This window comes from Limanda limanda, chromosome 4 (assembly GCF_963576545.1).
Source record: "Limanda limanda chromosome 4, fLimLim1.1, whole genome shotgun sequence".
Lineage (NCBI taxonomy): Eukaryota > Metazoa > Chordata > Actinopteri > Pleuronectiformes > Pleuronectidae > Limanda > Limanda limanda.
Genome location: NC_083639.1, coordinates 15,886,084 through 15,910,009, shown reverse-complemented (window position 1 = coordinate 15,910,009; position 23,926 = coordinate 15,886,084). Strand labels below are relative to the sequence as shown.

Sequence of the window (23,926 nt, the reverse complement as noted above, 5' to 3'; positions counted from 1 at the left end):
ATAGAACCAAAGTCGCAGCGGGATCGAGTTTCAGTGAAGTTTTTTTTTTTTTTTTTTCCCGTGCTGTGAATACAGATGTCAGCTGCCAGCGGAGGGTCTGGCTGGTGCCATTTCTGGCTCTGCATGTCTGAGCAGGTCCTTGGCTGGCTGATCAGAACTCAGGGGTGCCGGGTCGTGCTCAATGGGAGATGCCGGGAAAAGTAGTGGGGCGTTTTTACATTTGTGCTGTGTCTAAAATTATTTTGATGTTTTGTCAGGGTAACTCTGATGTTCTCTCTGTGCTTCTCTCTCTCGTGCATAAACCCCTTCAACCCCACTTTCCTTCTGCCATGGACTGCATGTCTCCTTCCCAAAAATCCTGCTTGGTTTAGGGGGCTTATGGAAAATCTATAACAGGTGGGCTGTGTTTGAAGGATATGTCTTTTCTAATTATGTGTTTGCAGAGGGATTTGGGTGTGTGGCTGCTGGGCCAAATGTTCTCTCAGCCCAGTCCTGCTGGCTGCATGCCTCTGTGATTGGTTGAATATGAATCAAATTGAAATGAGTGATTGGTCAATTAAACGTGTGCAAACTTGGTCAAATGTCGGAACTTTGCTTTAAAAATCATACTATACTACACTTTAGCTTTGTCTCCTTTGTTTGCCGTCACAGCTAGCATGTTTAATCATTCTCTACACAGTACCAAAACAGATCAAGGCAACAAAGTAGCAGTTAAAGGACTAATGGTGTTAACATAGTCACCATTGGCTTAAATGGGCTGACTAAATGCCTTAAAGGCTTAAATGGAGGTGAGAGTTGACCTTTTTTGCATTTTTGTGAATTAGATTCATGGTTTGGCTTTTGCAGAATGTGAAATTTAAGGATAACATAGTCAACTATAGTTGTGCTGTGTTTGGACAAATCTAGACTTGATTTGCAGCCAACCAAAACACAGAAATCCACACACCTAATGAGAGTGGATTCAAAGGAGTCTGATGGTGTTTTAAGTCATGGGCTGGAACAGGAAAAGAGAAAGGAAATGTGGTGGAATGGTATTTGACCTCACACCAGAAAGAACACATTACTCTGGTTTGCCACAAAATGTGTTAACTCCTAGAGTTCATGCATACTTTGGTTCCAGCCGACACCTCAGTGCAGTGTTGTGGTCTTCCGCATTTACTTGTTTTTGTTATGAGTTGCATAAAGTTGCGTAAAGACAGACTCAATTCAATGAAACGCACATTGGCTGAACTCCTTTCTATTGTGTCAAAGTGCGTTTTAATGTCAGCCTTTGGTGCCAACTTGTCTATGTCAGTTGTGGGCATAGGGTCCAATTTTCAGACTGTACTTCAGGTCACCTTTACAGTTTCAGAAAACAAGCTTGAAGTGGTGCTAATGTCCTAAACCCCTAAATCTCACAGGGTCAGAGGGTTAGTTGGAGGTCTGCTTGTGAGGTATACCCGTTGCTCTCCAGTAATTGATGTGTGTACACAGCACATCGGGGGCTCACTGTTGGCCAGAGCGTTGGCTCGTGACCTGTTGTGAGGATTACAACACAGTGATGTGTCTGGACGGGACGGGGCCAGGAGCAGCGTCTCGTCTCAGGGAGAGGTCAGGCAACAGGGCGAAGACTCAACCTTTCTTAAACAGACTGTACTAAACGGTCACATCAGTATGAGGCCTATTGTGGTTCATCGTATATTCTTTATCAAAGAGTGTAATTAATCCCCTGCTACTTCAAGAGCCTGGATTCACAAAAGATGTAATGAATCCTAATTTTTGTAAAGGAACCAAATTAGAGCATTATACTTATCTTAAATCCTGAATTTAAAGCAATATTGTTTTTCTTGCATTTATTCCTGGGTTTTATATTAAACACGTTATGGTAAGCCCAACAGCTTCCCACCCCCTAATGTGACCATAATTCGGTTTTAGTTTTCCACAATCTTCTCATGCATTTTTATATGAATGACAGATAGAGATGTGGGTCACAAAAAAAAGACTAATTTGTATCATGTCTGTGGGATGTGCCAGTTGTGCTACAATTGTGTTTTTATCATATAAACCTACAATTATTCTGCCAACTGTACAGACTGCTCTTCTGTACTACGCTAGCAATCTCAATCATCTTATTTCACACACACACACACACACACACACACACATATACACACACACACACGCACACATAGACGCACACATACAGATGCACGCACGCACACACACATACACATAGTTTCCATGGAAACAGGATCCAGGGCCTTTTATGACTGGTTGTTTGCCCAAGACAACCAAAACTGATCTCAGCAGCCAAGCAAAGACGGCAGATAAATCATTTGTATAGTAAATAATGGGACGTGTACTAATACAGAACGTCATAAGATGTTTGTTGTTGCCCGCAGCAGTGATGATGTTGAATTTGGATCAAGACATTGTCATATTCATTAGGTAAATTATCTATTTTTTTCCTTTTGTGTTGAAGCAGACAGGATGCGTTTCACATCTCTGCTCTGTTACTCGTCATGTCGTTGTCGTTTTGTGTTTTCACATGCCTGTAACGTGGACACTCACTGTAGTGGCAGCACAGACACACACATTCAGACACAAGCACACACACACATTCGGACACTTTCAAGCCGAGCTGCCCCTCAGTAGCCTAATGTGTGTCTGAGGTCCAGATGGCGTAGCAGTGGGGGGGCTGATTTGCGGTGCTAGCTGTAGCGCTATAGCAGTCTTAAGTTTTGCGAGCCTTGGCTGGTTGCTGGGAGAGAGTCTGCAGCCAGTAGCCCCAGTAGAGTTACAATGGCAAGTGCACAATTCACGACCATGCACTCAGCAGCCAGCTTTGCTGTGGTAGCAGGGTAAACTTGAGTATTTCTTTCTGTGGGAGCCGAGATGTGGGGCTGTTTGACACTTGACTATGAATTATAACAGTGTTGATGCTAGCCTTGTGTGTGTTTGCTTCAGCTGTTTTGATTCAGTTATCACATGTTTTCCTGTTTGTTTCCCCAATGACAGGAAACAAGCTTAACAAGGACCTGAAGCATTATCTGAGCCTGCGCTTCCAGAAGTCCTCGGCTGACCACGAGCTGCAGCAGACCATCCGAGACAACCTCTACCGTCACGCCGTGCCTTGTGAGTCCTTGAACTTCTTTCAGCTTGTTCTGTCTTTACCTTTGTTATTCCCTGTGTCTCCTGGTACGCTTGTGTTTATGCTCTGGCCTCATTTTTTTCTTCCAAATCCTATTGATTGCTTTTGACACTTTGTTTATTTGAATTAAAACACGTAGAACTTGCTGTAACCCAGAAGTCTATCACCCTGCTCAGATGTGGCGTTAACATCTGTCCTGAGTGATCCAATTGCAAGTGGTCAGTGCTAAGTGCAGGACTGGAAGCACCCAAATGCATCCTGAATACGTTCTGAGATCCACTCACTCAAGCTACATTCTGAGGTGGGACGCATGTGACCACAATCTTTTCACTGTGTGAACGCAAATGCATCCTGGGCCACATTTAAAGGGCCCCTTCTCAGCTGATGTCTGATATCTACACTGATCACCACATAATGATTAATAACCTTTTTTGAATTGAGCAAACCTATCTTCATTGCAGAGCTGCAAACGATTCATTCAGTCGCGACACTTTCTCACCTGACTCCCAAGCTGCTTACAAGTAGCAAGTTAATGTAAACTCATCCAGCTAATTTACTAATATCCTTCGATCAGTTAGAGAAAACATCTTGTTGTGACTCCACAGTGAAGAGGCTCTTAGTATCTCATGGCCGCAGGATCAATAGCACCAGTAATTATAGACGTTGTGACTTCATCCTAGTCCCTCATCCTCTATCACTAACTGGTATCTCATCTCAAATGGTATCTCATAATCCAGGAATAGAGGCTTGAGTCTTTGACTCTTTTCCCTCTGACTGTCGTACAGCAAAGATCTAAAGGCACATTTGTTTTCTGACGCTGGATATCTCCCTCTGTAGCTGCTGCTGCTCAAAAACTTAAGTAGACATGTGAAGCGTTTTATACTTCCCCGCTGTGAAAAACAACCCTCGAAGACGGCATCGTTGCTAGAGACATTGAAATGTAGCATTAGCACCATAATAACAGAGTGATACATCAGATAAAAGTGCTGCTCCCTCTGTTGGGAAGCAGATAAACACCTACAATGACTGTAAGATTAGTATCACATGCTGCATGCAATCAACTACACAGATCACAGTCAGGCTCATTGTTGTTTAACACTGGAGTAAGAATTTAAGATTGAATTTTGTTCAGTTTATTAAAAGATTGTTTGTTAAATATAATATAAGAATATCCATTAAATTAAAAAAGTTACTTATTAATTATCTTTTGATCAAGTTAGTGAATAATTGCATCAGTTTTGCAGCCACATATTTCCTGCTTTTTTTTCTATTGCAAATTGAATGGACTACTGTTCCAAATTCATTTTGGAATATTCAGACCTCATCAAAACCTGAAACAACTTTTTTCTTGGTAATTACTTCTCACTTCCACCATCACAATATATTTTCCAAAGACTTAGCCTATTGGATTTTTTTGCAGTTATTTTGGACTTGAAAGCTTCTCTTATTTCCCCAAACCCATGCTTTTCCCTTAATAGTTCTCATCCGTTTGTTTTTCAATTAGTTTATTCATGGCCCTCTCACGCAAATTACTCTCTGTATTACAGAGGCTTGTTTAAGGGACTTTATCTGCATTACCTCCAGTGCCATATGTCAGCCAGACACTGTTGGAGGATGGGGGTCTGACCATAATGGCCATTTTAATCACTCAGTGGTCAAATGGACACCAGTAAAAAAGTCTTGGTGTTTGCAGTAAACAAAGCATGAAGGTGTTCCCTAGGCCATATGTTTTATAGGACTGTAAAGTTTTGTTGTCGTGCACTTGTACAGAAGTGTGGGACTCGTTGGCTCATAAAATTTATAAATCCTTAGCCACATCTTAATTTTTTCACCTTAATGTGAGGTTATGTTAAAGTGGGCCCTGTCAATGCATACATATTCTCTAATGCCCTTCACACTCACAGAACAATACAAGACTTAAGACAGCAGTTTTGTTGAAAGCAACAATCTTTTACTCTAAGTGAGATAGATTGGACTGCTCTGGCCTGTGATTTTAAGTGTGTGTTCATGTTGACATATGTCCGAGGGCTGTTCAATCTACTGCCCATGTGTAGGAGTAGGTGAAGGTGTGATTAATGCACTGCCAGCAGGTGGAGAAACAGATGGAGAAGTGTGTCCGTGGAAGCTGGAGCCCCTCCCGCCTCTACATGCAGGCAGAAATGGTCACTGCTACCATTTCTGCACACTTTTTTTTATCCACATTAGTGCTAGCTCAAAACAAGTGAGCTCAGCTGATACACACTGTGCATACCCACTGATCTTGACTGTGTCCACACATGCAGAAACTGCTCTGGAGCTTCAGCGCTCGTCAGATCCTTTTGTTGACCAAAGTCTGACCAAGTTTTAAGTTCCTAATAAAAAGTGTTTATATTTGATTTCACATGCAACTGTTGTAGTGTTTCAGCACAATTACCACATTAAGTCAATTACAAACATGGATTGATTTCATTAGTCATTTTGTACGTGTAGCCTGCAGCTTATTATTTGTTTGTGTGTCCTACACTCTTGTGGGAAGATTTTCTTCCACTTTTCTGGAATGGATAATTCCCAGTGCACTACAGCTACTGCCAAGTCACGGTGCTAGCCTAGAGACTCTTTAGATGCCATGTGTTGTCTGTAATACGATGCAACATGTTTCTACCTTTATTTCAATGGGCACCAAGTGGCTTCTCTAATACAAACTCAGGCCTGCTTCACACTGGGGCCCCAAACAACAAATAGGAGTCAGAGTGGAGGCAATAGGGACATGATCCCTCACTGAGCTTTACATGTGATCACTGTCAACTGTGTTTGTTTTCCTGTGTACCGGCGACAGCCTGTGACCGGAGGTATAATGTTTTCTGGTTGTCTGTCTTTCCCAGTCTTGTGAACACGCTATAGAGGGAATTTCTTTCCCAAATTTGGTACAAATATTCAGTTGGACTCAAAGATGAATCGATTAGAATTTGGTGGTTAAAAGTCAAAAGTCAAGGACATGGTCATGGTGAACACACAAAACCTTTTTTACCTCATGAACTCATGAGAGAACACCCCGAGAAAATCCTTTGGAATTTGACAAAAATGTTCACTTAGACTTTTGGTTGTCAAGGTTCAATGTCATACTAAAACTCTCTATCATGACCTAAAGTCTGTCTTGAGGGAATTTCTTCACAATTTGACCAATTGTCATTTGGATTGATAAATTAATTGATTTAGATTTCAAAGTAAAGGGCAATTGACCTTGTATGAGTCTGGGGGAAAAGGTGTTTAGATTGAAACTGCACTGGTTATTGGAGCCAGAACTGTACAACCGCAGGCTGGTGATTCTAGTTTTGGGGGTTGGCATGCTGTGTGTGGTTACTCTGTGCCAGCCATGCACGCCAACATTACAACATGTCTGCAAACCAATAACCAAGATATGGTTTTCATATAAAAAAGTAGAACTTATTTTTGGCTAGTTTAAAAATGACGAAAACATATACATTGTCAGTATGTCCATCAGTAGTTCATCAGGATATATAGCATATAAAAGGATTTATAATATAAATATAACAGATGTAACATTTTTATACCTCATTCAACACTTTTAACCCATTCCTTCAGACAGTTTATTCAGTCTCTCCACTCATGTTCCCATAACCCTGTTAAAAAATTTGGAGCCACAGCTCTTCCACCCTCCCCCCATCAGCTGAGGCGTCCGTCAGCTTCCCTTGTGGTCACCCCCGTCCGCACGTTCAGCATTCCCAATCTCCATTATCCCTCGCCAACCCTCCACCTCCCTTTCCCACTCTCATTCCTGACCCCCCCCCCCCCCAACTCATGACACCGCTGCCTCTCGCTGCTGCTGCTGCTGCTGCTCCCAATCCCATCTGTATCGCTCTCTTTCTAGTCACATTTTTCCTGCCAGTCACTCAGAGCAGTAGCAGAAAGAATAAGACGAAGAAGAGGAGGGGGATTTCTGTTTGGTCTTTATGCTCTATGAGCTCAGCATTATGTGCATGTGAGCCCTGAATAGAAAGCTCTGGTCTCTCCTGCATTAAGGCAAGTTGCAGCATTGTCTGCTGTGGTTGTTGTGATGTTGACGACTCGGGCTTCGTCTCCCAAATGAGCGAGGTTTCAGAGGGTTGTGTTCATGTGCACGTGCAAGTGTGTGATGAATCGTGGGGCGGGCAGCGGAGACGATTGGACAACCTGTATATAGGCTAAGAGGACAGCTCAGAGGGAGGTGGGGGCTGAAGCCTCGGGGCTGGAGATGGGGGTGGGGTGGAGTTTGGGTGTGGGAGTGGGGTGAAAGGAGGGGGGATGGGTGGAGAGGAGGAAGAGAGAGAGAGAGAGGGGATGGAGGGATGCAAAAACACACACAATCTCCAATCAACGCTGGCTGTGGTTAGCTAGTCAAGCTAACATAAACATATGTACACATGATGTGAGTTGTGGTTGTGCCATACATAACTGTGTGGTTTGATATGGGCATGTCTCTGTGTGTGATTGCATCTACAGTGTGATGTGTTAGCAGCCTGGTGTTGGTTTGGTGAGGTTGCAGATACCATCTACAGATTCAATCACACTTTGTCACCTCAACAAAAGAAACACCCTCACTTTGAGAATGACTGCGCCGTTCCTGAAAAGCAAAAAGTGGTGAATCAAGAGAGTCGAAACTGTGAAGGCTGTCAGGCAGATACTCTGTGTGTGTGTGTGTGTGTGTCAACAGTTTGACACGCATTACATTAGGGATGACAAGACATGACTTTGTAATGACAGGTCCTTCCTGTCATACCAGTTCTACGCCGTATTGCACAAATTACGTAGTTTGCTCTGCTCTGTACTGGACTCCACCTCACAACTGATATATGGCCACCTTTACAAACAATGTTAGTATCAAAACAGTGAATGTAGACTCGAGCCGTTTTCAGACATAAAAAGTCCAGAGAATTGGGTCCGGACTTTACCTGCAGTCTGTTTTTCCCACATGTACTACGCAGCAGGAGGTTCTCTTAACAGATGCGTTCACAACAGCAACAAATCCTCTGAATTATTCAGATGAGAGGTGCAGCAGCCGGGTACTGAGGCAGGAAGTGAAGTATTTACTCAGCTGTGGAGATCACGTGGTTTTCTTGACAACACAAAGTCACAGGTGTTGTCTCTTATCGCCATAAGCTCTCTAGACATATTTGTCTGTGTCTTCTAAGTGAAGGACACCGCTATTTTATGTCAGTTTTATCTTCATTTTTGCATCTGTCACCTGTTAGAAGCGTCAACAACATCACCACTCGCTCAGACTGAATCCCAGGCACTTCAGTGTTCTCACATTGGATTCTCCCAACTTTATACAAGGGGGCCAGGCGGAGAAAGTAATTGAAAGGCAAACTCTTAGGTAAACCCGGCCCTGCAGATCTAAAAATGTCCTAAGACTGTTGGATTACTGTTATCAAAGGTTTGTTTAATGGTTAAACATACCTTAAATTATTACCATGTAAAACAAGTAGACAAAAGCAACAATATTTTGCCTTCTTGCAGAGAGTGAGTTGAAACGATTGATAACACTTTCACATCAGTGCATTAGAGTTGAAGCTGAGGCCAGGAGACATTTAATTCAGCTTAGCATAAAGGCTGTTAGCAGGGGGAAACAGCTAGCCTTGGTCAGTCCAGAAGTAACATAAAAGTAAATCGTAAAATTCTGCGTAGCAGATCCAAAAGTGCTGTACAATTTCAAACATTTAGTTTGTCATTGATTATTGTTTCAGTTCTTGAAATTTCCAAAACTCTATACAACCATTTTCTTGTGAAAGCCCTCGGTGTTGTGAGTTGACTGACAGTTGCAGTTCTTTCCTGATGATGTCATGACGACGATGATGATGATGTTTCCGTGTTTAGTCTCTTTTTTCTAGGCTAGCACCGTGACTTGGCAGTAGCTGTAGTGCACTGGGAATTATCCATTCCAGAAAAGTGGAAGAAAATCTTCCCACAAGAGTGTAGGACACACAAACAAATAATAAGCTGCAGGCTACACGTACAAAATGACTAATGAAATCAATCCATGTTTGTAATTGACTTAATGTGGTAATTGTGCTGAAACACTACAACAGTTGCATGTGAAATCAAATATAAACACTTTTTATTAGGAACTTAAAACTTGGTCAGACTTTGGTCAACAAAAGGATCTGACGAGCGCTGAAGCTCCAGAGCAGTTTCTGCATGTGTGGACACAGTCAAGATCAGTGGGTATGCACAGTGTGTATCAGCTGAGCTCACTTGTTTTGAGCTAGCACTAATGTGGATAAAAAATGGTAGCAGTGACCATTTCTGCCTGCATGATCCAAAAGTTAAATTATTGTTGCATTGTATATTATTTGTTTAAAACGACTTATTTCTGAATAGAATCAGGCAAACTGTTTAGTGTTTGTGCTAAGCTAAGCTGATCACCTTCTGGCTCAATCTTCACATCGACACTGGCGTCGGTTCTTATCAACACAAACTCTGTCTGACGTGTGTTTTCACTTTTCAACACTTTTTAATGCAAAGATATTTGTTTTGTTATTGTTTTTTAAATGTTTGCATCTGTCAAGTGTCAAGGCTGATATATGCTTCTCTGTTTTGACTGACACGGACTGAAACGGACAGAGAAACGCCCTCTCCGAGCGCCTTAGAGAGCTTTTTTCGTGCACCTATGATTTCGGAGAGCCTAGGGACAGCCTTTGGCTGTGATTGGTCCGCTAACGACAGTATTTCGAACGACATCATTTCCGGACCTCAAACTTCCTGTTACCTTCCCCATATCACAATAAACCCAAACACAACTACGATTCTACGATTAATGTGACAAGTGTGTTAAGCCAGCGGAGTTGTCCGGCTGACGGTGGCTTGTTAGAGCACAAACGGCATGTGTGTACGGTCAGATACAGTTATAATGAACTTTCATAACGACGCTAGCGTGCTAGCCACCATGCTAACTGCGGTGGTAACAGCTCAAAAACGCGCTGTCACGACATTAATTCCACAGCTATCATGACACTGTTTTTCTAATCCGGTTAGAAGCAAACACTTTGTAGTAGTTAGTATCGGGAGTCCCTGCTGACTGTGTGTGCCTCCGTGTAGCTTCAAGCTGTGGAATTAGCAACGCAGTTCGGAAACAAGACCGTGGAACCGCTGCGCTAAGAAACGACATCAGCATTTTGACCAGCTGGGTGTCACTTTATTTCATTAAGTTGCCATCGTACATTGTGCGTGAGGAAAGCCGGGTGGAGGTAAATAAACAAACGTGGACTTCTTCTACGCACAAATGAGGTAGGCTTCTCTGAGCTCGTCTTTAGTTGCGCCACCTACTGTTTGGCGGTGAGTTGTTTTCTCGATGTACAGTTGTAGGAGAAGCATAAATGAAAAAGAGTCTGTGGGATCCGTACGTCCAACTGAATCCTGCAGAGGATCTCCTGCTGTGTTCTCACATTGGCTCTGCTGGACTTTTGCTGACATTCTACCAGGGGGCCAGGCGGAGAATGTCATTAGAAACTGGCGTGCGCAAATAAACCTCCTCCACATAAATCTCGGAAGTTCAGTTTATGTCTGAAAGCAGCTTTAGTTAGATTTGTGGGGGCTTCCCAGCATGCAGCAGGTAGACCAAACAGATGCCGGGAGGGAAACAATAGGAGTTGAACTGATGCTGGTGGGGAAGTTTCTTTGTAGCTAACACACCATGAGCAGGAGTCAAAGAAAGGTTGTCAAACAGAGTGAATGATGGGAGAAGTCGCCCAGATTCATAGCCCCACCCACACACTCTGGTGCATGAATTGTATGCACACACTCAATCACTGACACTGTTGCACACACTTATCAGACGGGGGCATGGCGATAGGAGAGGATGTACTTCTAAAGTCGGATGCTTGTTTCTGCCTCTGTGTGATATGAGTCTGTTTCGACATATGAAATATATCCATTTGCAGAAATGGCAGCTCATGCTGTGTTACATTTGATGATCAGTCTGAAACTGGTACAGTTAACCGTTGACACAGTTTTATCAAACAAAAATGTACAACTTGGCAATATTATTAAATTGAAACTAAACACTATATGAATAACTATTGACTATTTGCAACTGATATCATGATACACATGGTCAGATTAGATGAAGGTTATATCTGATCTATAGTTTTTCATCCCAGTATACGTTGTCTGAAGCTACATGATGTCTCATAATTCATAAATTTAAAGTATGAATATCTCAAGTTATAAATAACTTTTTTAATACATATAATATAACTTTCAGTAAAGGCCTAGTTGTGCATTAAGATGCTGACAAACCATGACACTGCAGATATTGAGAACTAACAATGGGATGTCACAAAAGAGCCAAATAGTGCTGTTGAGGCAGTTATTTGTTACTGTTATTACTGTTTTGTACCAAAATAAATCATACTAAGTATTCTGCAGGACATCCATCAATTACATTGTGGCTTTGAGAAGTTACTGCCAAAGAATAACTTATGAGGAGGCAACATTTCGTCCAAAGATTTAACAATTAATCTTTTTGTTTTTTGAGCTCCTACTGGAGTTGACTCAACACGGTTCACTGTAACTTTAAATATTTTCCAGCTGTGAGTTGCTCCTTTGTTTCTTCCACTCATTGCACTGTGGAACAACAGAGTCCATCAACACCACACTCACACACCAAGTGGATTTGGTAGGTCTCCTGACATCCTTGGATAGTCTTAACTATTGGACTGCCACTTTAGTTTCTATTTAAGGGTTATCTGAGGTATAGAATGGAACATCACGTGACATTTGACCCACCACCCTTTCATATCTCCTCACTCCCATCCCCCTCTTCTCATCATAGAGAATGAAAATGGCAGGGTAGGGCCAGTTTACCACTTTGACTCTCGTTTTTTGTCTTGTTGACATTTTTCATCTTGAATCTTGAGTGAACAGTGATATTTGCTTCCTTTGAGGCTCTTTGCACATGTTGCTCATTCCTATGTGTTTTACTATCATCTGCTGGAATTGAACCCTTTTTAACTTTTGCACTCATTCTTTTGTGTTGAAATTCACATGGCTCTAGCCCCACTCCTGTCCATGCCCCACCCCGCCCAGCACTTTTCACAGGCAGTCCCCATCTTCTTCTGCTTTTCCTTTTCAGATTCTTCCCCTGACTTCTGTCCTCTTTACATGTTGGTCAAGGATGACTGGTGTGGAACTTGTTAAACGTTCAGAACATGGGTTTGTGCGTGTAAGGACATCGCAATCCGGGGGGAGAGAAAAGAAAACAGAGGTGATGGGAGAGGAGGCAGAAGAACAATAATATATGATCTGCTCTGTGAGGACAAGAAAGAATAGGGGTGAACAACCAAGTGAAATAAAGGGAGCGAGCGAGAGAGGGAGTGAGAGAGGGGGAGGTGGGCGGGTGCAAGTAGAAGCCTGCGAGACTAGAGACAGCGGGGCTCAGTCAGTCAGAGAGAGAGAGAAAGAGAGGGAGACAGAAGCCTAGCACTGGTGTGTGTGTGTGTTTGTATGAGACGGAGAGCATTATAAGCCAATGTGGATGCTGCTTAGCGTAGCTCCTATTAGCTTAGCATCACAAAGCCAAAGCTGGACAGAGGACAGACGCATGGGAGGAGGAAGGGGAGGGTGAGGAGCAGAAGGAGCTGTGAATCTGCACTGGTTTTCCTTCCACTCATTCACACCTGATTGGATTTTCTTTTCTCCTGATCGACGTGGTGGTTGTTCTGTGGACTGTAGGAGAAGGACGGGAAATTCTCCCCCCCACCACCACGGGCTCCCTGACTGAGGTATTATGTTTTTGTGATTTTGGGCGTTTGAAAAAGGGAGGCTGAGGGTCGCCGTGATTTAATGGTTGGGGGTTGGGATGGAGAGAGATGGAGAGGCAGGCAGGCAGGCAGGCGGCGAGGATGGCTGTGCGTCAGGCGTAAGGCATCAGGAGCAGAGCAGGGAGGACGGAGGCACATTGCTGGCAGTAATGGAGGCTGATGTGTTTTGGTCAAAAGGAAGCTGTGTGTGTGTCTGTGTCTGTCTGTCTCAGGTATGCATGCGTCTGTGTGATGTCAGTGCCCCCCTTTGATTCCTCTGTATGTGTGTGCCCAAAGTGCCACTTCCCATGTGTGTACGAACAGGATGTGTGTTTCTGGTGGATGGCTGCATTAGGGCTGTGATGTGTTGACATGCTTGATCATATTGGAAGCCATTACCTCCAGCTGCAAACTGCCGTCTGCCTGTTTGTCTGTCTGGAGCTTCCAGGATGCTGTACGGTTAGCTGTCCTACCTTTCTACCCTCCCTTCTTCCTCCTTCTCTCCTTTCTCAATCCATGTCATGTCTGGATGACCCCCCCTCCCTCACCGTCAACACCCCCATTCCGTATCCCTCCATCCCCACTCCCTCCCCGCCCCTTTTAAATGGATTGTTTTTAAAGCCTTTCTTTTCCATTTATATATGTTTGCTGTAAGGTAGAAAAGCCTGTGGTGCTTTTCTGTTTTTTTTTTCTGGGTGGACTAAAAAGACAAAGGCTGGCTGAGAGTGTGTGCGTGGGGCATTTTCAGGAAGATTTCTGGCTGATTTAGCTTTACACCGCACGACTGGCCCTTCAGGTTTTTGTGTCTCGTTCTAATACCTCTTGCTCCCATACACTCCTTTCTGTATGGGGGTTATTTAGAGCTTAAAGCAAAGGCAAAAGATCGGAGCATGTCACAGGTCCAGAGAAAGGCCTGTTTTGATATTATTGTGGTTTTGTACATGCGTGTGTGTGTGTGTTGCCCCCTCATTGGGAGGCTCCTTTAGCCAGCAAGAGTACCCCCCCCCCCCCAACACACACACACACACGGACAGACACACACATATATCTCAAATGAAAGGCATGTGTAGCCATAACAAAAAAACACCCTCTCCAAAATTCAAATCACTGCCACATAGGTAGGGCTCCTGACATATCTTTGGGGATGTAAAGAATCAAGTAGGATGGTTAATGGGGGACAAATAAAATAAAGCAAAGCAAACTAAACATGCAGCCAGGACGTAGTCAGGAATTTAAGGACTGGAAAATGCTGGAATCTGCGGCCTGTGCTTTTGGTTGGATTAACCCTTATTGGGACAGATGGCTCCATCCCCCTGCTGACCGAACAAACCCCAGTCAGCTCCTCACACCTCCCTGCATGTGTGTGTGTGTGTGTGTGTGTGTGTGTGTGTGTGTGTGTGTGTGTGTGTGTGTGAGAGTTTCATGCAAAAAAAAGTACTGGCAGGCTAACACCGGCCAAGATGGTGGCTGGATCTGTTTTTGGTTTTGGAATATGACGCCGGTCTGCTTGCGCCTCCACTTGTGTTTGGGTGCGTGCAGTCGCGTGTGTCTTGAAAATGATCCATGAGGACATGCCTCAGTATCTTCTTGGAAAATGTGGACTGGCTGGCTAGGTTGACATGAGAGCATGTTTATTGTGGAGATTTGGAGAAATGCTTCTGTAATAGCTTCTGCAAAACAGTTGGGCGGATGATTGTTGCCAGCTTTTCAAAACAGGGACTGTTATCCATGTTCTCTATGAATCGTCCACCTTCTACAGTACATACAATATTCTTTATTTGGTCGCTTATCTCAGCAAGATAGACTCTAAAGTAAAGTCAACAAAATGTGGTCAGTTTGAAAAACCAGATTACACAAGATATGACTGTATGATGCATTTATTTATGTGTGTTACTGCCATTAGTGTCGTACTGTGTTCATCCTCACAATTTATAAATACCTTGCAGACTAGGCTTAGAAATGTGGCATGCTTTCATTGTAGGAAATATAGTAGATATGTGTAATGTGTTTGACTTGAAAGTGAAATGACTGGACTGTGAAAGACATACTGAAGGCTAATTCAATCCACTACTACGATTTGGCTTTAAAGTTACACAGTCATCACATTTCATTTCAAAGCAGCTTGATTCAGTGCATGGGGCAATTGCTTCTGCAGTTAATACAGGCAAGACTTAGGGAAAGCATTTGGTGGCTGTATATTGAGTTACCTATCTTTATCAGAGAGGAAGCCAGAGCTTTAAGCGCACATATCACAATGGGCCACTGCTTCAACCCTTAGCTTGACTCTTTTGCGTGAGACGTGCTTAGACTGAGGACGGCAGAGGAGTTATACTCCAGACTTATGCTAATGCTGAATAAACCAGACTGTCTCCTGACGTCTTTGAGCAAAGCACACATGACTTTCTAGCTCTAAGGGCTTTCTATCAAAGGTAAAGGATTGCTTTATTCCATGTTGCTGCCATTAAGTTTAGTTTACACATCAAAGTCTGCTTATGGGAGTAAACTATACTGCACATGTAAAATAATATATCTTTTGCCTTTTGTGGCTTCAGAAGTAGATGTGTGAATTTTGATAAATTGTCTCAAGTGACATCACTCGAATTAGTGTTGAGCGGTGCTGAAGCTTTCAAGTTTAAAAACCATAACCGTGTTGAGTGACCAGACCTCTGTTATCTCTGCTTGAGACAAGTGACCTCAGGCTACATCAGCCTAACAAACAAATGTCGTGTTTGAACATTCGGCACTAGAGTTTCAACATGGACACTTCAGTTGCCAGGTTTTGACAAGAGAGAAGAATGAGTGGATTAAAAAAATGATATCCCTGGTTTTGCATCATTGACTTTGCTTCCGTATACCCAATGTGACTCTAATCTTATGAATGTAATCATAGATTGTTGTACAAGTGTAGATAAAGGCGTCAATATTGTTCATGGATGATGACACATATTCATAAATATTTGTAACATCATTATATATTCTGTTTTATTCCTGTTTCTTGCCTTTTTTTCTGATACAAAACATTTTTCTGTTGTTTCAATGCACAAAATGTATTAGAGAATCATCATTATCCTTCCCATCTGGTTCATGGGACCACAAATCCTTTAAATATGTGAGGCAGCCCAGAAGTATAAGGCTTTATTTGATGTACTTTTAAATCATATGACATCATCAGCATCTGAGTGGCAACAATTGAGTTTGGGCTCTGGCAGGATTTGAGAAAGACCGCAGTTGTCCTCCAGTCAAACCCAAAATAAGGGACGGTTGTGCCTGGCCACACAGGCAGTTGTCACATCTGCCAAAACACAAATGATCAGATCAGAGGATGGGTGGACGAGCCTGTGGTATTAACTTTCTTAATATTCTTTGTATGAAAAGAAAGAGTGGATGAATAGTGGCTTAAAGATTAAGAGAAGGAAGATGCAAGTGTTTTTAAAGATTTAAAGAAGTGGAACAAATGAGAGGAGCAGCTAAAGACGGAATAAACAAAGCTTGAAATGAAAGCAAAGAGTGAAGTGGAGGAGTCATAGGAGCAGAAAGGAGTGATGGAGGGGAGGGCAGGATAACCTCTTATTGTATATCCAAAGCTTCACGCTCATGATAATTGTAATTAAGCTTTGTAAATAATAGCTTATCTCATCTTGGACATGCATGTAACTGCACACAATATTTTGTCAGTGATGCATGCGTTTCATCCACTTAACAAAAAACTAAAAATATTCCTAAACCCCGGTCAGCTTGTGAGTGCTGCCATTGTTTCCATATCAACAGCAAACTGCTTAAAGTGCACTCTTTCAAATAACTACCATCCTGAATGACCCGAATGCCTAAATACAAGCTGAATAAGAATAGCCAGGGATATTAATAGAACAGTTATGATAATGAATCGTTGCCAAACACATTTATGATGGCCTACTTTTCACTAATGACAATGATTATGAACAATATGGTGAAACACGTCATAACAAAATGGTGTTATTTTCATCCCTGCAATTTTGAATCGCCCAAGAAATAAACCCACAGAGCTCTTAACTAAAGGTGTTCCTGCACCTTACTCTGCATTTTGTTTTTCTGATCTGAACCCTCTGACTTTTGAAAACAATTTTTAACTAGGTCATACTAAAGTCTGTATATTTGTTGGTGTAGTGTGGGCTTACTCTGAAGGCTTGTCTTAGTCAAAAAATGAGTTGTGTGATCACGATATACATAGTTATGACACTATATATAACCTATGGAAACAGTGTTTTCAGGCACCTCCTAAATATCAGTAACAGAGGTGTGTTTTCTCTAGAGCCTGACTAACTTGTTTGGTCAGTAACACCAAATGCCCTTGTTATTTCAACTGATGCAGTTCTTTCATCAATGACATAATGATATGTGGGAATGTCAGTGATTGTTGGGGGGAAGATTAGCATTTATTTCCGTCAGTTTTAGGCAACAAGTGAATTAAACTGATCCCTATAACCAACACAGTGAAACACAGCCCTCTCCGCCCTCACCTTCCAAGTGTTTTTTGTGTTATTTTAACTTTACATTTTTAGCTAAGCTCACCCCCCTCCAACCCTCAGGGCCTCATCTAAACTGCACCGGCCAATAGGTGCGTCTGTGTGTCTGTTTTTTTCTCTATGTAAATAATGACAAGAATTCCGTTTCAAGTGGAGCAACCTTTTCAGCGATACTAACATCGGACTATGGTTTCACCTCAGTCTTCAGGAATTTTTGTTGGTCTTTTTTTTTTAAAGAATTCACAAAGGATCAAACTAATTTGGACTGCTCAAGATGTTTTTAAATTCTTTGTTCCAAGAGGAAAGATGCATACGGTTATGGAACCTTTGCTGTAATTTTGCAATTTCGTCTTTGTAGAACCACCTTCACAGTTTGAGCAGCGAAGGATATTTGGCATCTACTTGGATCTGTCTGATTTGGTTGCACCAGAACATAGACATGTTCACTTTTCTTTCTCTCGCCCTTTGTGGGTGTTTCGGATGCCAAAAAAAGAGAAGAAAACCTGGTGCTAATATGAACGAGGTTATTAAGTATGGATCGCTTACATCTTTAGACATCAAGAAAACTGTACGATTTGAGCAAGACGAAGCCACGTTTTTGAAAGCTGCCACGCTACACGTCCACACTGGATCTAATGAAGATGTCGAACAAGACCCTACTTCAGCTTACAGTGAAGTGTCCAAAGTTGTCCAAGGAGTCAAGCCCAACATTGTCCTTATTGTGGAGGGAATTAAATGTAGGTCACAGCTGAAATACAAGGGCAGGCCTGGGGGATATGTGGGCTCAGGGTGCTCTACTGCTCTGATGGGGACGCAAGAGTTGGAAATAAACAGATTTTTCACTCATGGTTATTTTTAGAAGCTGGGTTGTGCCTGTACGTGTGCCTGTTTAAACTTCCATTTTACGTTTTTCATCTGTTTGATGCCGCTGAGGAAAAAAAAAAAAAAAGACGGCTAATTTTAAATACCATGTGTTTTCTTTTGTCACTAAAGCTCAGTTGTTTCTGGGCTGAACTATTTTTCATTGCATCTTGTCCTCATACAATAAATAGCCTGGCTGACGTGATCGTAATTCACCTCAGTCTTTCGTTGTGTTGTGGAAGGTGTCACAGGGAAGCAGGATTGAAGGATATATTCATTTTAGTCTTTATTATACTACCATTGTACTCTGAGATCTCACCTCAGTATCCTCTGCCTTCAGAAATGTTAGCAACCTTAGTCTGAGTCTACGATGCCAGTCGAAGGGCAGATGCTCCCTTAAAATAGTCTCCCATCAATTAAATATAGATGAGGTGCTTGGATTTGTCTGCCAGGGAGTGTTAGTTGTGCTTGAAGAGGGAAGGAGTACAGATCGTCCATATATTAAGCACATTAAGGTAACCCATTTTGTTCTGTTGTATTTAAATCACAATGTCTATTTCAGGTTTTGAACTTCTGTGGTTTGTTCAGTTTGAGAAATCCAAACAGATTTATGTCAAATTTATTCTCATAAAAGTAGAGTAGAAAGCTCTTTGTTGTTGAATACTAGTTGAAGAGGTGACTCATGAAGGCAATATACTGTCAAAGTGAGTGTAAAGTCTGCATAGTCTGAGACGGATGCTAGCTATAGAGGTTTTGCAATAGATTTGTTATCAACTGACTTTTACAAGCCATTGAGCTATGCTATTGATGTTTGTTTATTGAATATACCAACACCATCACGCAGTTGTCCTCATCGTTGTTCTTGAACGAAGATGTGAACCATGAACACCGCGGTTCAGTCAGCTCAGTGGAGATTTTGAGAAGCCGTCAGAAAGAATCAGAAAGAATCTGAAATTGATCCTGTGTCAACTGAGTGGAGGTGTAGACAGACTTGAAAGGCCAAGGTCACTGCGAGGGTTGTGTCCAGTTGCTGCCGTGTATTGATTGTTGTTCGAAAGACATCATGGTGTAACTGGATGCTCTCTATGCCCAATCCTGACATACTGTGTGAAGAGAAGAACATTTTGATTGTCAGTGCCAAGGTCACGTTGACACTGAAATGTTTGCTATTTGTTTTATAAACTGTAAAAAATCTGTTTTTAGCTGCAGGATAAAACAAAACAAAAGTCAACATTTGAAATAGATTGGATCGTGGCATTCTCAAACTACCTACTAGTCTAAGCATCAATCCTAGCCCGTTTTACCAAATGTGTATAGTTTGAGTGTTAGGAAACAATTTAAGGCTGCAGCTAGCAATCAATGTTACTATTGATTAATCAAATCATTATTTTATCACTTAATTATGTGGTCCATGAAATATGAGAAATTTGTGAAGGATTTCTTATATAATTTACCACATTCCAATGAGATACATTCAGATGTCATGTTTTAGTAAACAGTTAGTTAAAATAATTTTTTTTTAATTTTCTGTCTATCGCCTAATTGATCAATCAACAACTTGTTGTAGCTCTGACACATTTAACATCCTTTGCGTCCTATTGGAAAATTTTTGGGCAAACCCATCCTAAAATCTTGATTATGATTTAATTCATCTTTTTCCTGGCTCTTGTCCCCTCTCAGTATTGGAACTGTGTGTGTGTAGTAGACGTTATGCTGCATTAATCCCCATGAAGTGATTACCCTCCACCTACTGCTCCTTTTGAGACACAAACCATGTTGGTGGCCGTGCACCTCCTCCCCACTGTCACTAGTGTGTACGTGCTGGTTGGTAGGGTGGTGTTTTGTGGAACAGCTGCTGATTGTAACAGAAGGTGTTTCCCTCGCAACCCTTTTGTACCATTACAAGCTCTTTACATGTACATGTGCATGCCAAACATGCACATACGCAGGAGTCATAACACTCGCTGCGTGACTGTTGGCATCTGAGTCAACTCTCTGCTGGACTGCCAGAGGGAAAAAGTGGCGTTGGACCATGCCTTGTGTCTGGGTGTGTGTGAGGGGACAAATGAGAGGATTGACGGAGAAAGAGAGAGAGAATGACACAAGCAACGGATGTGTCGAGCTCTAATTGCTCTACATTTTGAACTGCCTATTCACCGCGGTTCAAATCTTGAGTGTTACCAAATTAGTATGCCACAAACATGGCAGTTTCACAAAATGTTATGTTAAGATCCGCTGCAGAGTGATTCACTCTGGCTCCCTACTGTCTGCTGTCCTTATCCAGAGATTCAAATGATATCAGGCTAATTGTCTTACTACTTAACATTTGCAACCCTCCAACACATACCGACTAGGGATACCAAGTCCTTGTTGAAGTTTTCCTCCTTTCAGTCAAATATATTGACAATTTGGAAGGAATTTCTGATAAATTATTTTTAATTTGAAAAGAACTTCAGAATTATATTCATAATGTAGTGTGTTTTAGAAAACAGAGACATAATTTGTTATATGTGTATGTTGAAATTGTCATATTTAGTGGCAGATGAAAGCAGTCCACCTGTTGCCGACAAACGCTCCACCTCCACATAACCCCTGAAGATGCTTACATAGGGAAAACATAGCTGACGTGTGAAGGAACAATGTCTTGAAGCACAGTGTTTTATAGAATATGCACCGTTAAGCATAATAATATGCAACTGTGTAGGGCTGGGAATTAGCCAAAAATGTGTAGAAACTGCCATTTATAACCTATACAGTGTTTTAACCTTGAGCGAAGCCCCCCCCCCCCCCCCCCATTTACCATGAACACATAATAATGAATCCAGCAGGTTTTTACAAAGATCAGCTCTACGTGTGAGTGATTAGAAAAGAGCAGAGGAGCCGAGTCACTTGTTGACCGACACTGAGTAATGCGCCGAGTGATGCACTTCATGAGGGTGGGGTGTTTGTGTCATAAGATTATCGTTCATTAATCGTAATTGAGGTAAAAGTTAGAAATAATCATATTGATTGGAAGTCATAACGCCCAGCCCTACAACTGTTCTCTTTCCAAGTCTCACTTTTACAACCACCTTTAAATTAGTCTGATTACAAGCCTAACAAACACATTTCTGTCTCGATCCTTGCATTCCTTGTCTGAGTGTATTTTTCTCGCTTTCTCTTCTTTCTACTTCTGTTTTCTCCCACCCTCATTTTTCTCCTGCATATATTATTTATGCTTTTTCATATAGACCAGGCCTTTGAGCCAAACCTCTGTGCTACTTCATATTTTTGTGGTAGAATTAAAAAGGGAGTTTTGAAGTCATAGGAGACTGTGTAGAGGACAGCATCATCACTGGAGGACAAACTTCTTCATGTAGCTTCCCCATATCTCTCTCTGTATTTCCGATCCTTCGTGGGTTGTCCCTAGCAACAGCTGAAACCCTGTGACACATGATGCATGAAAACTGACAAATCACTTCCGTTTTTTTTCCTTATCTATTTGTGAGAACAACATACAATCCTGGATTATTGTGGTGTGCTACACAGTTACAAGCTACAGTACATTTACTGTTTTTGTGGGCATTCAACCATGCATGTGTTTTGATGCAGCAGTAGCAGCTCCAAGCTCCCCGCACTACAGTACGCCTGCCAGTATCTCGACACTTGCTTCCTTGATCATCTTCTTGAAATGCTAATGATAATTTATTTTTTACAACGCCCACACATCCATCTCAGCTGGTGAATATGTTGGAGCTGTAAAGCCACGAGTCAGCCAGCGCTAGACGAACCCCCTCATAGCAAATCTCCCAGGCATCATCATGTGTGCCAGTCGCAGGATTATGCTAACCCCTGCTTGCCTTGGTAGTCTCACTCCTTCTCTAGCTTTGTCTGCATTTTAGAGGTCAACATTCTGAAGAGTTGTCATTCAGCTCCCCCAATCCCAACTCTAGGCCAGAGTCCCTGTGCCTAACTCACAACTACTGTGAAACTCTATTTCACAGCCGAGTCAATGGAGCTTTTGTGGGGATAGACTATTGAATTAATTAGGCCTATAGCAATGACAGTGTCTCACCCCTGGTTCTGTGCCAGGCCTCTGCATTTGTATCCCTGTTGAAACACCGGTCACAATTCCACTTCCTGTTTGGTTTTCTAAAAGCTGCAAATGGAGTTGAATCAATGAAGGCTTCTGTGCGGGAAGTGAGCTGACAGTCGGCTGGACGCTCTGCTTAGGTAGAGGACTCCCCAAGTTTGACAGTCTGTAAAAGACTCAGAGCTGGATGCAGTTTGTCTGATAGTCCTCAGGACCCAAAATCAGTTTTCACTTGATGTGAAAGTGAAGTTTTTTGGAATGAATACTGAATTGTATTCCTCTTTTAAACCAGTAGTGGGAATACGCACAATGTATTGTATGGGTAAACCTGTTAAAAAGGTGACTGACTCCTTTCCCATTACCAGTAGACAAGTTTGCCTCAGTTTTTTTTGTGGTGAGTTAAATTTGATGTCACGAATGCGCCGGAAACTGGGAAGCAGTTTTTTCAGGGTTACATCTTGCACAATGAAGAGAAGAAAATTGCAGTTGCACGTTGTTGCCAAGATTAAAAAAAGTACATGTACAAAGTACAAGAACAATCGTGGCTATTTATGCACCAATGCCCAGAAGTTCAACGTGCTTAATAACTAGAGATGAGCCGGATACTCGGCTGAAACGAGTATCCGGTACGGATAAAGCACTTTTGCCGAGTACGATTATTATACGAGTAATCGGAGTCATTATCTGTGCTCGGACTGAATGAAAATCCTCACACAGCGTCACAGCGCTCCTCCCGTCACACACGGCTCTGCTCACTCACTCACAGAACAGCTCTCTGTCTCTCAGTCACTCAGGTTCACTGCGCATCGGGACTGTTCCATAGGCTCAGTCAAGGAAGCAGAAATGATTCGTTCATTTCCCGACTGGGTCTTCGGGTACGAGTCTTTGGATCATTTTTCACGAGACCTGCATTGGCTCAGTAGAGGAGCGCTGCAGATGCGAGGGACGTTCACTGTCTCCCGGAGAAGTGAACGCTCTGTGTTTTTAGTATGGAAAGACGTGAATTGTATTTGTTCACGGGTCATGGTGACTGGTTTTGTTGTTTTCACTTTACATTTACACTTACTTTACAGTAAAGTAAACCTCTATTAAATACAGTACAACATGACATTTTGTATGGTTTGAAATTGTCATTTATTATCACACTGGCATTTAATTATCACGGCAAACAATTACACTGCACTAAACTTTAAGTGTTAATGTAAGGTGAAAATAGCAAGGCCAGTCTGTGTGACTTGTGAACGAATGTGGATCGCGTCTTTCTGTGCTGGGGACACAGAGTGTTCGTTTCTCCGGGAGACAATGAACGTCCCTCGCATCTCACTCACACACACACACACACACACACACACCTGGTGTGGAAATAAATTTAAAAGAAATTAAAAATAAAAAAATCATAAAAAAAAAATTCAAAGTTAAAAAAGAAAGTTATGTTGAACAGCCCACTTCCGGGTTAAATCACACCCACTTCCGGGTTAGGCCCCGCCCACTCCGAGTACGGATACGGATAATTCATATGGTTAACAGATACAGTTACAGATAATGCTGTACTCGCTCATCCCTAGTAATAACGTCACGCAAAACA

General features: G+C 42.2%; 1 protein-coding gene across 4 annotated transcripts in view; it reads left to right on the top strand.

Moving 5' to 3' along the window:
* magi1b (membrane associated guanylate kinase, WW and PDZ domain containing 1b) overlaps positions 1 to 23,926 on the top strand; it is a 134,379-nt gene that overhangs the window by 57,675 nt on the left and 52,778 nt on the right. For all 4 annotated transcript variants that reach the window (XM_061068993.1, XM_061068992.1, XM_061068994.1 and 1 more), the window contains exon 2: positions 2,998 to 3,114. In XM_061068993.1, the coding sequence (XP_060924976.1) occupies positions 2,998 to 3,114 (117 nt within the window). The remainder of the gene's footprint in view (positions 1 to 2,997; positions 3,115 to 23,926) is intronic.